General features: G+C 41.5%; 1 protein-coding gene across 1 annotated transcript in view; it reads left to right on the forward strand.

Moving 5' to 3' along the window:
- The first annotated feature begins 5,876 nt into the window (after positions 1-5,876).
- NPAS2 (neuronal PAS domain protein 2) overlaps positions 5,877-12,581 on the forward strand; it is a 53,585-nt gene continuing 46,880 nt past the window's right edge. Inside the window, exons 1-2 of the mRNA XM_058825219.1 lie at positions 5,877-5,923; positions 10,607-10,755. Of these exons, the coding sequence (XP_058681202.1) occupies positions 5,892-5,923; positions 10,607-10,755 (181 nt within the window). The 5' untranslated portion in view covers positions 5,877-5,891. The remainder of the gene's footprint in view (positions 5,924-10,606; positions 10,756-12,581) is intronic.

Consider the following 12,581-nt stretch of genomic DNA (forward strand, 5'->3'; position numbering starts at 1 on the left):
CTTACTACTCGACTCTTATTATCTATAACCATCTTCCTGTCATCCCCAGTTCAGAAGAGGGGAGCATTAATTTCTGTCAAATTCTATTCTTTTTACTATCCACATGTGGATTGTTTTTAATATATGTTTGCTTTAAGCCTGTTACCATCTAAAGATTGATTGTACACATATGTATGAAACATGAAACTGTCCATGAGGTTCATGAAGTCCAGTGTTTTCTCAAAAAGTTTTCTTTTCTTTTTTTGAAGGGTCTAAATATCTCTTGTGTAAGCAAAATGTAGTAACCTATTGAATGCAGGAAGACCTTGCTATACACTGTCAGGAAAAAACTGTAAAGCTGGACACTTAGCAATGCTTCTGGATTTTTTCTTTACTCTTGAAACAGTAATTCTCATAACAATCTTGGCATAACATGATCCATGGTGACTCCAGACTGTCATTCTCCCACTAAAAAGCCACGTATCTTTCTCAAATAACCATGTATATCATCAGGAAAGTGAATTTTTACTATCTTAAGATTTCTAAAGGCTAGTCTGTTCACATTTTGATAAATCAATTTTTATTGCTATGGTTAGGAATGTGTCATACTTAATTATAGAGTCCAGCATGTTCTTGTAACAGTTCATAGGTTTATATCTATGAAAAGAGAATAGAGTGGTACACTTCAGTTTGATGTGTCTGTGAATCTGTTGATTTGTTCTGATTTGTGTTTGTACAAATCCTTCTGCTGTGTGTTCACACTGTACCTTTCCTGGTGGGATATCTGAGTGCTTCATCCATGTTACAGAACTTGAAACCAGGTGCCTAAAATGGTCAGATGATCACTTCTTGCTTCTCATTCTGTGGCCTTTCCTGCTGCTTCCCATTTGCTGATTTTTCTCTTTGCCTTCCAGCAGGGCTTGGAAGGGAAATACTACACTTGTTTGTGTGATTCATTTCAGAGCTCTGCTTAGCCTAGGGCAGCAGGTGGAGTTCCTAGCCACAGTGGTGCTCCCCAGGGTGGGCAAACCCCATCTAATCCATGATGTGGAACACACATGGGATGATGCTATTGACCAACCACAGTGCCCATCAGACCTTGTTCATCCTCCCTGGGCAGGGGATCTGGCAGCAGTGCCAGCACAGTGACCAAGCTACACTGTCCCCTGTGCTAGAGTGCCTAGAAACTGTGTCCCTGGATCATGCCTAGAACCTGTCTAATCTCTTTTGGTGCCTTCTTCATGTGTATTGGATATGTACTCACATATGTACTCACTAAGCACAGGATGCCATGCATGGCTGGATCTGGCCTTTGAATCCTGAGCCCCACCAAACTTACCCGTGTGCCTCCTGTATGGCACTGACCTCTTTGCTGACAGCCATTTCCTCCCCTTCAAAGAGGGCATGGAGAGTGGATGCCCTGTTGAGGCAGAACAGGAGCAGTGCTGAGCAGAGATGGGCCCTGAGGCTGAGCAATGTGTCTGGCAGGCACGGCAGCATGCCTACCCTGTTGTTCTGTTTCTTCCTCCATCACAACACAGCAGTTGTTGGGAAGGGTCTTCCCAGAGGTCAGAGGATAGTTCAAGGTGTTTCATCCCAGCATCCCAGTTTTCCATACAAGCCTTGCCCATCCCTTGTCTTTGAGAGGATTGTTCTCCAGTGCAATATCATCATCTTTAATTAGGATTGGTTGTATTGTACCAGCATCCCAAGTGGTCTGGGGGTGAGGTCTGAGGTGTAAGGCTCAGGTATGTCTGCAGTGGGTGGGAGCATCCTTCTCCCCAGGGCTGACCATACCTGTACAGGAAAAGTGGTGGAATACCCAGGCAAACCTGTGGGGTGATGGAGGCAAACACCCCACCTTGCTAGAGAGGGAAGAGGAGGAAAAGTCCAGTCTTTTCCTTGAGCTGCCAAACATAAGGGCCAGGGAAGCACAAATGCTGTGATTTCTCACAAAGGTTCCCCAGGCACATCTCAGGTCCTCTGAAAGAAATTTACATCTCTGATTTAATCCAGCTGAGTTAAATGAATATGATTAAAAAATTCTTGATAAATATCAGTCAGATTTGTAAAAACTATTAGCTGGCTTTGAGGCAACTTAATGGGAAATCAGCAATGATTACCTACATTTGAGTGTCTACAGCATATCCTTATGGGCAGTAGGGCAGGAAGGAGTGAAACCAACCTCACCAGCCCAGAAAAGTAGTAGTTTAGCTCAATAAAAAACATGTTTCTAGCACAGGATAAGGTGATCAGTGCCAGATGATTTTTTATAGTGCAAGCTCTGTGTCCAGTGGGAATAGACTGTATCAAAATAAACATGTGCAACCTTTCTTCCGGAGAGTCCCTGGAGCGAGCTGGCACTCTGCCTGAATTACTTCTTTCCCAAGCATCTATTCATTGTATGAATGAATGTGAGGGGGATGTTTGTGCTATAATTCTCCATCTGATAACCAAGCCAGGGGTACATGGTTAACAGCTTTAGCCAGTCTTTTGTTTCCAAAATACCATTCTTCCCCACTTGTGGATATGCGTCTTTCTGTGTGTTTGTATGAGTTCCTCCCTGATGGGAGTATGTGAGCTTCCTCCTCCTTGTTCCAAGTAGTTCCCATCTTTTTGAGTGATAGTCTTCACTCCTTGATAATGATCATACTAATGAAGCTCCAAATGTAACTGTCACTGTGAAATACTCTGCCAGCAGGAGTTACATCATGTGGTATTCTTACCTATAGGTTTCCAAATTCCCTTTCTTATTGTGAAAGGATTCTTCATAGTTTGAGAAATACTTGTGCCACTTGTTTTTTTATGTCACTTCTTTGCAGGGGAACCGTGGCACAGAACCTTGGTATTTACTGCCTGCCTCCATCATTGCAATGAGTCAGAATTTTCCCCTAAATCAAGAGACAGTAGGTTTCCAGTTTGCGGTTTGGGACCTTCACAGCTGAGGGATTGGGAGAATAAAATAAAGCAAGCAGGTTGCTCTAAGCACATGCCTAAGCTCCTTGACATGGGTTTCTCTGTCAAGGTGTAAGGCAGCGTCTGTGAGTCTCTAGTAGTTTGCAGCAATTGTATACTCTGATGTGTCTATTTTGTTGAGAACAGTTTGAATTTCATATGGTACATATGTACTAGCAAACCCTGTTAGCAATGCTTATGATGCTCTAGAGATTTTGCCATGTGAGCAAACAGAAGCAAAATGACAATTAGATATTGTCTCATGCTAACAACAGCACAGCAGGTCCAGAATTTCATGTCAGTCACTCAGAAACCTTGTTTACTGGAAGCTGGCCATGAATTGCTTTACAGATCTAGCCAAATCCTTGGCAGAACAGACCAGTTTGATCTGTTGCTCTCTCTCAAGAGTAGAGGCTTCCTGGCAGTGTAATTTCTTCTTGATGGTTTATGGGGTACAGCTGTAGGAAGCCCCTTTCATTAGGTGCATTGTGCCTCTCCAAAAGAGCCAGGGCTGAGCAGCACCAATACTGACTGTCTCGTCCACCTCCACCCTTCCTCACAGCCACTCAGCACACTTGTATTCCTGCTTTCTACTGGGAGTCTGTTACAGCCAGAGGAAGACCTTTAGGGATTCAGGGAGAGCGACTTCTGCTGGTGATGTTGCCCCATTTAGATTGTCATACCCTAGATTCAACATGTGTGCATGCCACAGAACATTTTGTGCTGTGCTGTGCTGTGCTGTGCTGTGCTGTGCTGTGCTGTGCTGTGCTGTGCTGTGCTGCACTGTGAGGGTGGTGAGACACTGAAACAGGTTGCCCAGGGAGGTTGTGGGTGTCCCAACCCTGGTAGTGTTCAAGGCCAGGTTGGATAAGGCCTTGATCAACCTGGTCTAGTGCAAGGTGTCCTCCCACCATTGGGACCAGATGATCTTCATGGTCCCTTCTTACCCCTTAACATCCTGCTGATTGTGAGCAAGGATTTAGCCAAGAAACACTGCAAAATCCTGAATGCTAACCTGCCATTTAAATGATCCCCTCTGTATTCTTGAATAGCATAGGTTGCAATAAGTGAGCAAATAACAACAAAACACATTGAATTGTCACTACATTTTAGCCTGAATTACTTGAAAACATAGTGATTGGGATAACAGTTTCATTATGGGACTAAGAAAATAAACACCTAAAATATATGTAAAACACTGGTTAATAGAATTTTGCTGGCCTTATACATTTTCCTAGTCCAAAATATGGATTATGATATGGCTGACTTGCATGTCAAAAGTCATGGCTGACTGTGGCTGTTTTGCAAGTCAAAACAAATATAAATAATGAAAAATAATCTAAAAAAAATAATCTAAAAACTATTTGGTATTATTTGTTATGTTTTTCTGTATAAGGGAATTCAGCAATTTAAATTCATCAGTTATGACTGAAAAAACTAGTCCCTTGGCCTTCATATTTCCTGTTTATCCTTCATCAAAGAGCTGAGTGCCATTAAGTAGCAGCTTTACCCCTCAATCAGTGACCAGTGGATCTAATTCCTCATAACTCATTTGATAAAAGGTTATGGGTTTTGTGTTCTTAGCTAACTGTTGAGTAATGACCAGGTAGAATGTTGCTGTAAGAGAACTACTAACAGAAGCACTGGTTTTACTATTGTTGAGTTTTCACTTTGGTTTTTTCATAAAATGTTCTTTAAACAGACAAATTTATGTGTGACTCATATGTGGAAAATAACATGGGCTTAAATAAAGCCTAGCAATTAACTTCCTTCCTCCTCCCTTCCAATTTTATTCATGTCTTACATGTTGAGGACTCATTAAATGAGAAACATTGATTGCTGAAAAAGAGTGTTATCATTGCCTATCACTACACTTCTGCTTTGAAAATGAGGCTTTGACAATATCCAGTAGCATTGTGCTGCTGTTTCAGAAAATAAGTGTGTGGGATGCAGCCGCACATGGATTTTGTACCCAAAAGGGGTGCCAGATGCCATGAGAGGTGCAGTTGCACAGAGCTTCCTTCTTGGGCTGAAGTGGTGACAGATCAAGCATCACTGTCTCATAAGGTCACAGAGCAAAGGAGGGTGGGCAGTGAGCTAGTGACAAGGGTTTCTGAGGCACTCAGCCTTCAGCTGGGCTGCTTTTGTATTTTTCCCTTTGCCTTGCCTACACAAATTTACCCAATTTACCCAATTTACCCTTTTCTCCTTACAGCTCACACTGCTAGAGAAATTGTACTACAAAGCTGAGGTCACAACATTTTGGGGAAGATTAGCAAAAAGAGTGATGGGGATGGGACAGTCCCCATGCTTGGTCCAGCATGGCTGGGCAGGTGGTCTGACTGGGCTGCAGGAGGGATTTTTAGTATGGCTTAGGCAGTGGGATTTATAAGGACACTTCAATTTGAGAGGTAATTCAGTAGAGTTATTAACATCTTGTTTGGCTTTGGGTCAAGATCCACAGAGGAGGATGAAGAGCTTCCCAGTAGGAAGAGCAGAGAGGTCAAAGGCATCAGTGATGCTGGCTCTTGCGCTGAAGATGGTTTTGGTGGGAACATGGGGGGCAATGAAAATGCTTTTCAGCTTGAGCAGACCCCAGGCTCATCCAGCCTGCAAGTTTGCAGAGAGTAACTGCCACACAAAAAAATCCCCAAGAAGTGGCTGTTTTTGTACTGTGCTGATGCACCATGTGGTGCCTGGAAGCCTTGATCCCTGCCTAGGAGACCCTAAGGCTAGCATAATGTTCAGGAATAACATTACCCACAATGGATATTTCCTAAAATCAAGGACTGTGGCATAGAGCACTGCTGACACATTTATTTGACCTGGATATCATCACAGTGTTATTAAATTGAAATAGAGTGACTGTGAGATTAACCTGCAAATAGAGCTAAAAAAGTGACAGTTCATACTGATTCTTGCATTCCTTCAACAGAAAAAACTGCTTAGACAATCTAATGGATGAAGATGAGAAAGACAGGGCAAAGAGGTGAGTATCTTTTCCTTTATAACTCTCTGTGATGAGCTTGATACTGTTTGTTGTTGCAGAAGCTGTTTTATCCATAATCAATTAATCAAAGAGCAAGACAGTAAAATACAGTCAAGCACAACTTGAAAAACTGCCATCTCACAGACTCCTACTCCTGGCTGCACTGTAAAAGGAAAATAACCTAGCAGTGTTTCCTGTGGAAAATGTTAAAAAAGCCAAGGCATTGATCATTTTCTTCACATGACTGCAGAACATCAGAAGTGAAGCACCAACAACATTCTTCTGCCACTATAATACATCATCTGAGCTTCCAGAGTGTACAAAAATGTTGTGGTTTTCTTTTTTCTTTAAATACATTTTGCAAAAGAAAAAGAACAGGAAAAGTGGGGTTTTTCCCTATTAGAATGGCCATTTATTCATTTATTCATCAATGCCTGTCTCACAGCAATGAAAACACCCAGAAGTTACCTTCGGAGCAGAGAAAGACCACAAAAAGTCAGCTTTAAACTGGCACAAACCTATATTCACATGCAGTCTGTACTCCATTGAGTCCCAGTTGGTGGGAATTCACTGTGAACCCTTTGTTGGGAGAGAAAAGGTGTGTTTCAAGGCAGAAGACCTGTGGCAATGAAACTCTTAGTAACTGTCAGAGCTGACCGGCATCTGCAGAAAAGCAGTTTGGAAGCATTCGAGGTTATCAATGCCGCAGCCCACAGTTTAATTACTTTAGAGAGAGACGGAGGTTGCCCACATTTTTCCCCTTGGTTCCTTCTAATGAAAGTATTTCCAGTCCAGGCACAAGCAGTTGATCCAGTTTCATCTCTTTTGATTCCTTCTCTGCTTCTTTCCCTCCCTGCAGCTTTGTTTCACCAATATAGGTCAGCAAAGGCTGCAGCCAGGCTCAGCTGCTCCCCTTTGCTTCCTTTAGGATGGTGCAGAAAGGAGCCCACCTTGCAGCACTGCTTCACCTGCTAAAGGCCTGATCATCTTCAAGATATTTGTGTGCTAATTGTCTAGTAAAAGAAAAATTCATTAAATGAATGCATATATGTAAAAAGTAGGATAACACGTATCCTCGCTCTCGGCAATTGTCATCACCATCTGGTATGGTTTTCATGCCGTTTGTTCCCAGAAGGAATTTTTGTCGTACCCTGGGGCTGGCCTCTATCAGCGTGCATAAAAAAGTTATAACTTTCAAAATTAGAAAAGGAAACTGCTTCTTCAGATTGTAATATAAGTTCATTTTTCTTTTTAGCAATAAAGCTAAAGTTGAAATCGAGCTTGAAATCATGAGATGCTTCACGAAGATCTAAAGTTAATACATTATACTGAAATGGTTCAGATTCATTTAAAAGCTACAGGTTTTCTTCCAGAGACAGTCAAACTTAGGAGAAGCTATTTGATTAATATTTTGCTGCTATGTCATGTAAGCTGAGGATTCTCACCTGTCCTGTACCACAAGGGAAGTGCTTTTTTTTCCTTCTCTTTGGTATGAGGACTGGGTCCCTCAGGGCTGAGAAACACCAGAGGGGATTAAAAAGCCCCAGAAATTGTTCTCTCCTTTTATTTTCTCGGTTAAAAGTAGGTGAGACTGAAAACTTCTGGACCTAAGTTGTTGGGATGGTCTCAAGCCAGGAGGTGAGTTTCTCAGGTTAGGTGTGTGTAGAGATACACATTCACACCATGTCTATCTGCTGCAATTTATTAGGCACCTACAGGTTGCATTACACAGACATGGAAAAAGGATCCATCCTCTCCTGAGAAGAGGCACTTGCACTCCCACCCTTGTGCCAGGTGTTTAATATTTGGCCAAGATCAGGAAGAGCACTGGTTAAATTGAGCCCTGTTCTGCGTCACCTGACTCCCTAAGGCGCAACGTCACTCTCATAACCTGAGGACTAAAATGTGGGTATGATGGCACCACAGTTGGCAGCATTGAAGACCTGTGTGAGGTTTTCTGATCTTCTCAGATCAGAAGCCATAGTTTCCTTTTCAGTTCTTTGGTGTGGGATGAGGTTTATTTTGGTTTTAGATTTTTATAATTTTAAACAAAAGGTGTGCTTTGTGCACTTTTTTCTCTATTTGCTCTTCTTTCGGTTTACTTTAATACTATATAATTTTAAAATACTTTTTTTACATTTCAGTTGAATTCCAAATTCCAACCAAAACCAGCTTGAAGTAAACCATGAGAAAGTGCTTAATCATGAAGACTACTACCTGCCATTTTCCACTGAAATAAAAAGTAAATTTAAGAATCTGAATGAAGATATGTGGTACAGTTATTTGCATTGATGCATATATAACACACTCCACTGGACAGGCAGAAGAAATCTGAAATTTAGTGTAAAGTCACATTTCATTGTAAATTAGCAAAATGCAGTATCTATTACTTAGTCAGTATCTGTCTAAGACAACAAGCAGCATATATGTAAGTGAATAAAAATGGCTGTTGTTGATTTTGTTCATTCTGAGTTCAGGTTGTTCTGTATTGCTTTTAACTGTATTTACTAAAAATCGTGATTTTATTCATACTGTGTCTCCTCCTTCCCCTTGAATGTGCTGTAATCTTTATGGAGTAGCAAGGAAGGAGGAGAACTAGGACAAGTAGTATGGAATTAAGACAGAGGTTCTTTTGTCTTACTGTTATTGTATGCCCTAGCAGTGAAGTAAGCAAGGCTAGAAAATAATCTTCAAAGGGAAGTGATGAAAACTATGTTACTTCATGCATTTATAACTGTACTAAACAAAGTATTTTCAACTGTGCAGGGATAGTTTTTATCATTTTTTCCAATCTTTTCTCATTTTTTTTTCCTTTTCAAAACTTAACTGTGATCATTGATTCATATCTTGGTAGAGTTATTTCCACTAGAGGAGTTTTTATATTTCCTTTGTGAATAAAATGTGAAGTGTTAAAAATAGATACTTTATATTTCTGTCAGGGCTTTTTTCTTTTTTCTTTTTTTTTTCTATTTTTTTCCTTTTTTTTTTTAAGCAACACATTCCCTATTGACAGCTGGTGGTTTACTTTATTTTCAGGGAAATCTGGACTCTTTAGGCTTAAAATGAACTGAGGATTGAATTATGAGGAAGTAAAATGTTGATATTCTTAATGTTGCCCTGAACTGTTGAGAAAGAGGATAAGGCTGGAGCTTTTCACATCTTGTTCTGACAGCCTTTTGCAGTGTAATAAGAGCAAGCTGAAATCAGTCAGGCAGTATCCACCCAATCTCTTGTGTTCAAAGCTGTAAAATAATCAAGCATTGGCTTCTATCCAGCGTATCTCCAAGTGCGTTCAGGGTTGAGAGCAAGACAAACAAAAATTACCCCTCTGTCAGTAGTAACATCCAGAAGCCTCTGTAGTGATTTCTCTGCTGAAAATGTTTATTGCCATCCTGGTCCTTACAGGGGATGTAGATGCTGGGCTAAATTCTGCTCTGACTTTCAGCATTGTGCATCCAGAGCTGCTTTGAGGCACAGCAGAGTTAGCTGGGACTGATAAAGTCATAGTGAGAACTGGCCTCTTGGCTTTTCTTTTCCATCTACCTGTAGCAAGATTTTTCAGTCTTTGCATAATTGACAAGGCAAATCTCATCTGCTTGAGGAGCTTTCAGAAGAACAAACAAACCTACTGGGCTATACTTATTTCTATTTCCATGTGGATACAGTAGTCCAGGTGATAACCTCTGAGTCAAACAGTTGTGGTATTCATGAGAAGTCAGAAAATGTGTGTGTACGGATTGGCATAGGGTTAAAAAAAACTAAAGCGCGCATGCTGAAAAGATTATCAACAGCCTTAATGACAGTATTATGATGGTGCCAAAATACCCCAAATGAAATCAGATCCTTTCTTCCTTTGAGCTCTTGAAATGCAGCAGCAGAAGCAGACTCTCTCTGAGGAATCTGCAATCTAAACAGACAAGACTGGTGAAGAAAGCTGTAAAGTCTTTGTTGTAGACCTAGAGATTGGGGCACTGACGCTGATTTTCCCAGTGGCACAGATTAAGGGCAAGCACTGCTGGCACTTCCAAGACCCCAAGTATGGCAATGCATCCCAGCCTCAAACAATCCATGCTGATGCCCTCTCCTGCTTGTCATTGTGACCTTGGAAAGGAGACTGAACAAAGTGGCATACAAACCAGATGGGAGCTGCAGCAACTTCTACCCAGGTCTCTGATCTTAATGACTGGAAAACAATATCCTGATTCTTCTCTGCCAGCCTGGAGGTAGGCAGAGCACCTGTGACCAAAGTGGGCAAGTCCTTCTAGATCAACCCAGCTTCTGTGCAACAGCTGCAAAACTGGGATCTCTCTCTTCTGTTAAGACTGCACAGATGGGTATGATCCAGTCTCTACTCTTCTTCTTTATGGACAGTTTTACTGTTGTCACAGTATTCCTATTTCTTCTCACTCTGAGTGCCTCCCCAGAGACTGCATGAATTTTTAAGATCCTACATATGTCTGGGAGATGGACAGAGCTCCTTCAACTACAAGCTCAATGCTGTCCTGATAAGCTCAGCTGGAGCGTCCAGAGGCAGCACAGAGAAGTGAGCAGAGCCTCCATCTCCACGCTGGGCACTAAAGGTGGCTCAAAGCTGATTTTATGTAAATACATTGCAAAGAGCAGGTACATGATCATTTTCCTTCTTGCTCTGCTCATCATTTGTTTCTTTTCCCCCGTCTGCAGGGCTTCGCGTAACAAGTCTGAGAAGAAGAGGCGCGATCAGTTCAATGTTCTCATCAAAGAGCTCAGCTCCATGCTTCCAGGCAACACTCGCAAAATGGACAAAACCACTGTGCTGGAAAAAGTCATCGGCTTTCTGCAGAAACACAATGGTAAGATTTAGTGCTGCTCCTCATGCACTTGCCAGACAGTTACTATAATATCCTGTTTCCTTCTGTGATTATCAGAATGGCTTGAGGGACCTAGAAGTGCCAACATAAGGTATTTGAAGTTTTTTCCTGCCTCATCAAAAAAGATCATTTGCAGACACTGTGCTGCCCAAATCCATCTCCTTGTTTGCTCTTCAGTCGAAGATGACTCTCAACCTGCTAGAGAAGGGGGCAAATGGCAGCAGCTGAGAGAAGGATGGCAACAGTGCCCTGCAACATTCATGAAGAAGACAGATGCTTTGAACAAGAGAGATTTAGGAGGAGAGGGAATATTGCCTTACTTGAAATTTGCAATATTCTGAGCAGTAGAACAAAGCATTTGCCCCAGTTTCTCTGCAGAAAAAATGCAGGGAAGCAATCTGTTCAGCACCCCAGCTCCTCAGTGAACTGTGCAGGACTCAATTTTCCACGTTGAGTAGAAAACTCAGACCAGAAAGTCCCTCTTTTTTTGAAGCTGGCAGCAGCAAATTGCATCCACAGATAGTTGACATGCTTCACCCAGTTTGCACAAGCAGAAGCTACATCACATGTGCACAGCATCCAGTTGCAGTAGTCAAATTCAGCATCAGAAAGCCAGGAGTTAATTTTTTAAAATGCTTGCACCAGAGACAGTTAAGTCCCTTAGAAATGTACCTTCACAGAGGGCAGAGGAGATTTCTGACCTTGCTGAGCTACTCTCTTAGGTCTAGTTTCTACTCAGAGGGGAGAATGTGCAATGGGGCCTTCCTGATTCTTTGACATGCACCAGTAGTGGTACACTGAAATGCTCCTCCCTTGTAAATCAGGCCACTGATTAAAATGGGGCTCTCCTGCTCTGCCCCTATGATGAAGAGGCTTCAGTGGGTGATTGTGGGGAATGCCCCTGGTCCCAGAAAGCATAAAGGGGTCTCACAAGATGATGCACTACTTCACCTGGCTTACCTTGGCTCATCCAGCACCTCCTTCCTGCACTCTCTGCAGAGCTCTGGGTGTAACAGAAAAGACCATTAAAACTCTTATATCATGACTTGTAACAGAATGGAGTCACAGATGTCAATCTTACTGAGGAAATAACTTTAATGGTTCTGGCATTAGAGTGCAATTTCTTCTTAAATGAATTTTTGCCACAGACAAGATAGAATCATATATTTGTTTAGGTTGGAAAAGACATTTAAGACCAATAAGTCCAACTGTTAACCTGTGTTTGTACAGGAGGGGATGACCAGGACATCTCAAGGTTTAATAGTTATGTACACTTTCAAAAAATTGTAGTAATAACTCACCTTTTTTTTTTAGCTGCCTAAGGCATGGGAAGATATGAATATGCTCAGTTATAAAGCTAAGCAAAGAACAGTCACCCATGATTTGAAATTAGGTGTGTAAATGTAGCTGAAGGTCTAAATAATTTACTCCAAAAGGTGCTTTTCCTTGAAAAACAGCTAGATGAAGGAAAGCTAACAGTCACAAATCTTTCCACAGCAATTGGGTCAAAATGTGACTGGGGTTTGTGCACTTGCTAAAAAAAGTAAATGTTATCTATTTTTAAAGCAGATTAGTAGTCAGAATATAATACAAAGCATCAGCATTTAAAAGTGTTGATTATCCTCAGTGTACTTTGGATCTGGTTTATTGAGTCATGTTCCCCCTCTGTTTGGTAGGCTAAACCAAGATTTTAGTCATAACAGAGAAGAAGGCAAATTTTCAGATTTTTTCCTTCATGAACAGCCTCCTTCATTATAATCCACAGAATCTCCCAAATCTCAAGTAATTCTCCCAACACTCACCATTTC

This window comes from Ammospiza caudacuta, chromosome 2, assembly GCF_027887145.1.
Source record: "Ammospiza caudacuta isolate bAmmCau1 chromosome 2, bAmmCau1.pri, whole genome shotgun sequence".
Lineage (NCBI taxonomy): Eukaryota > Metazoa > Chordata > Aves > Passeriformes > Passerellidae > Ammospiza > Ammospiza caudacuta.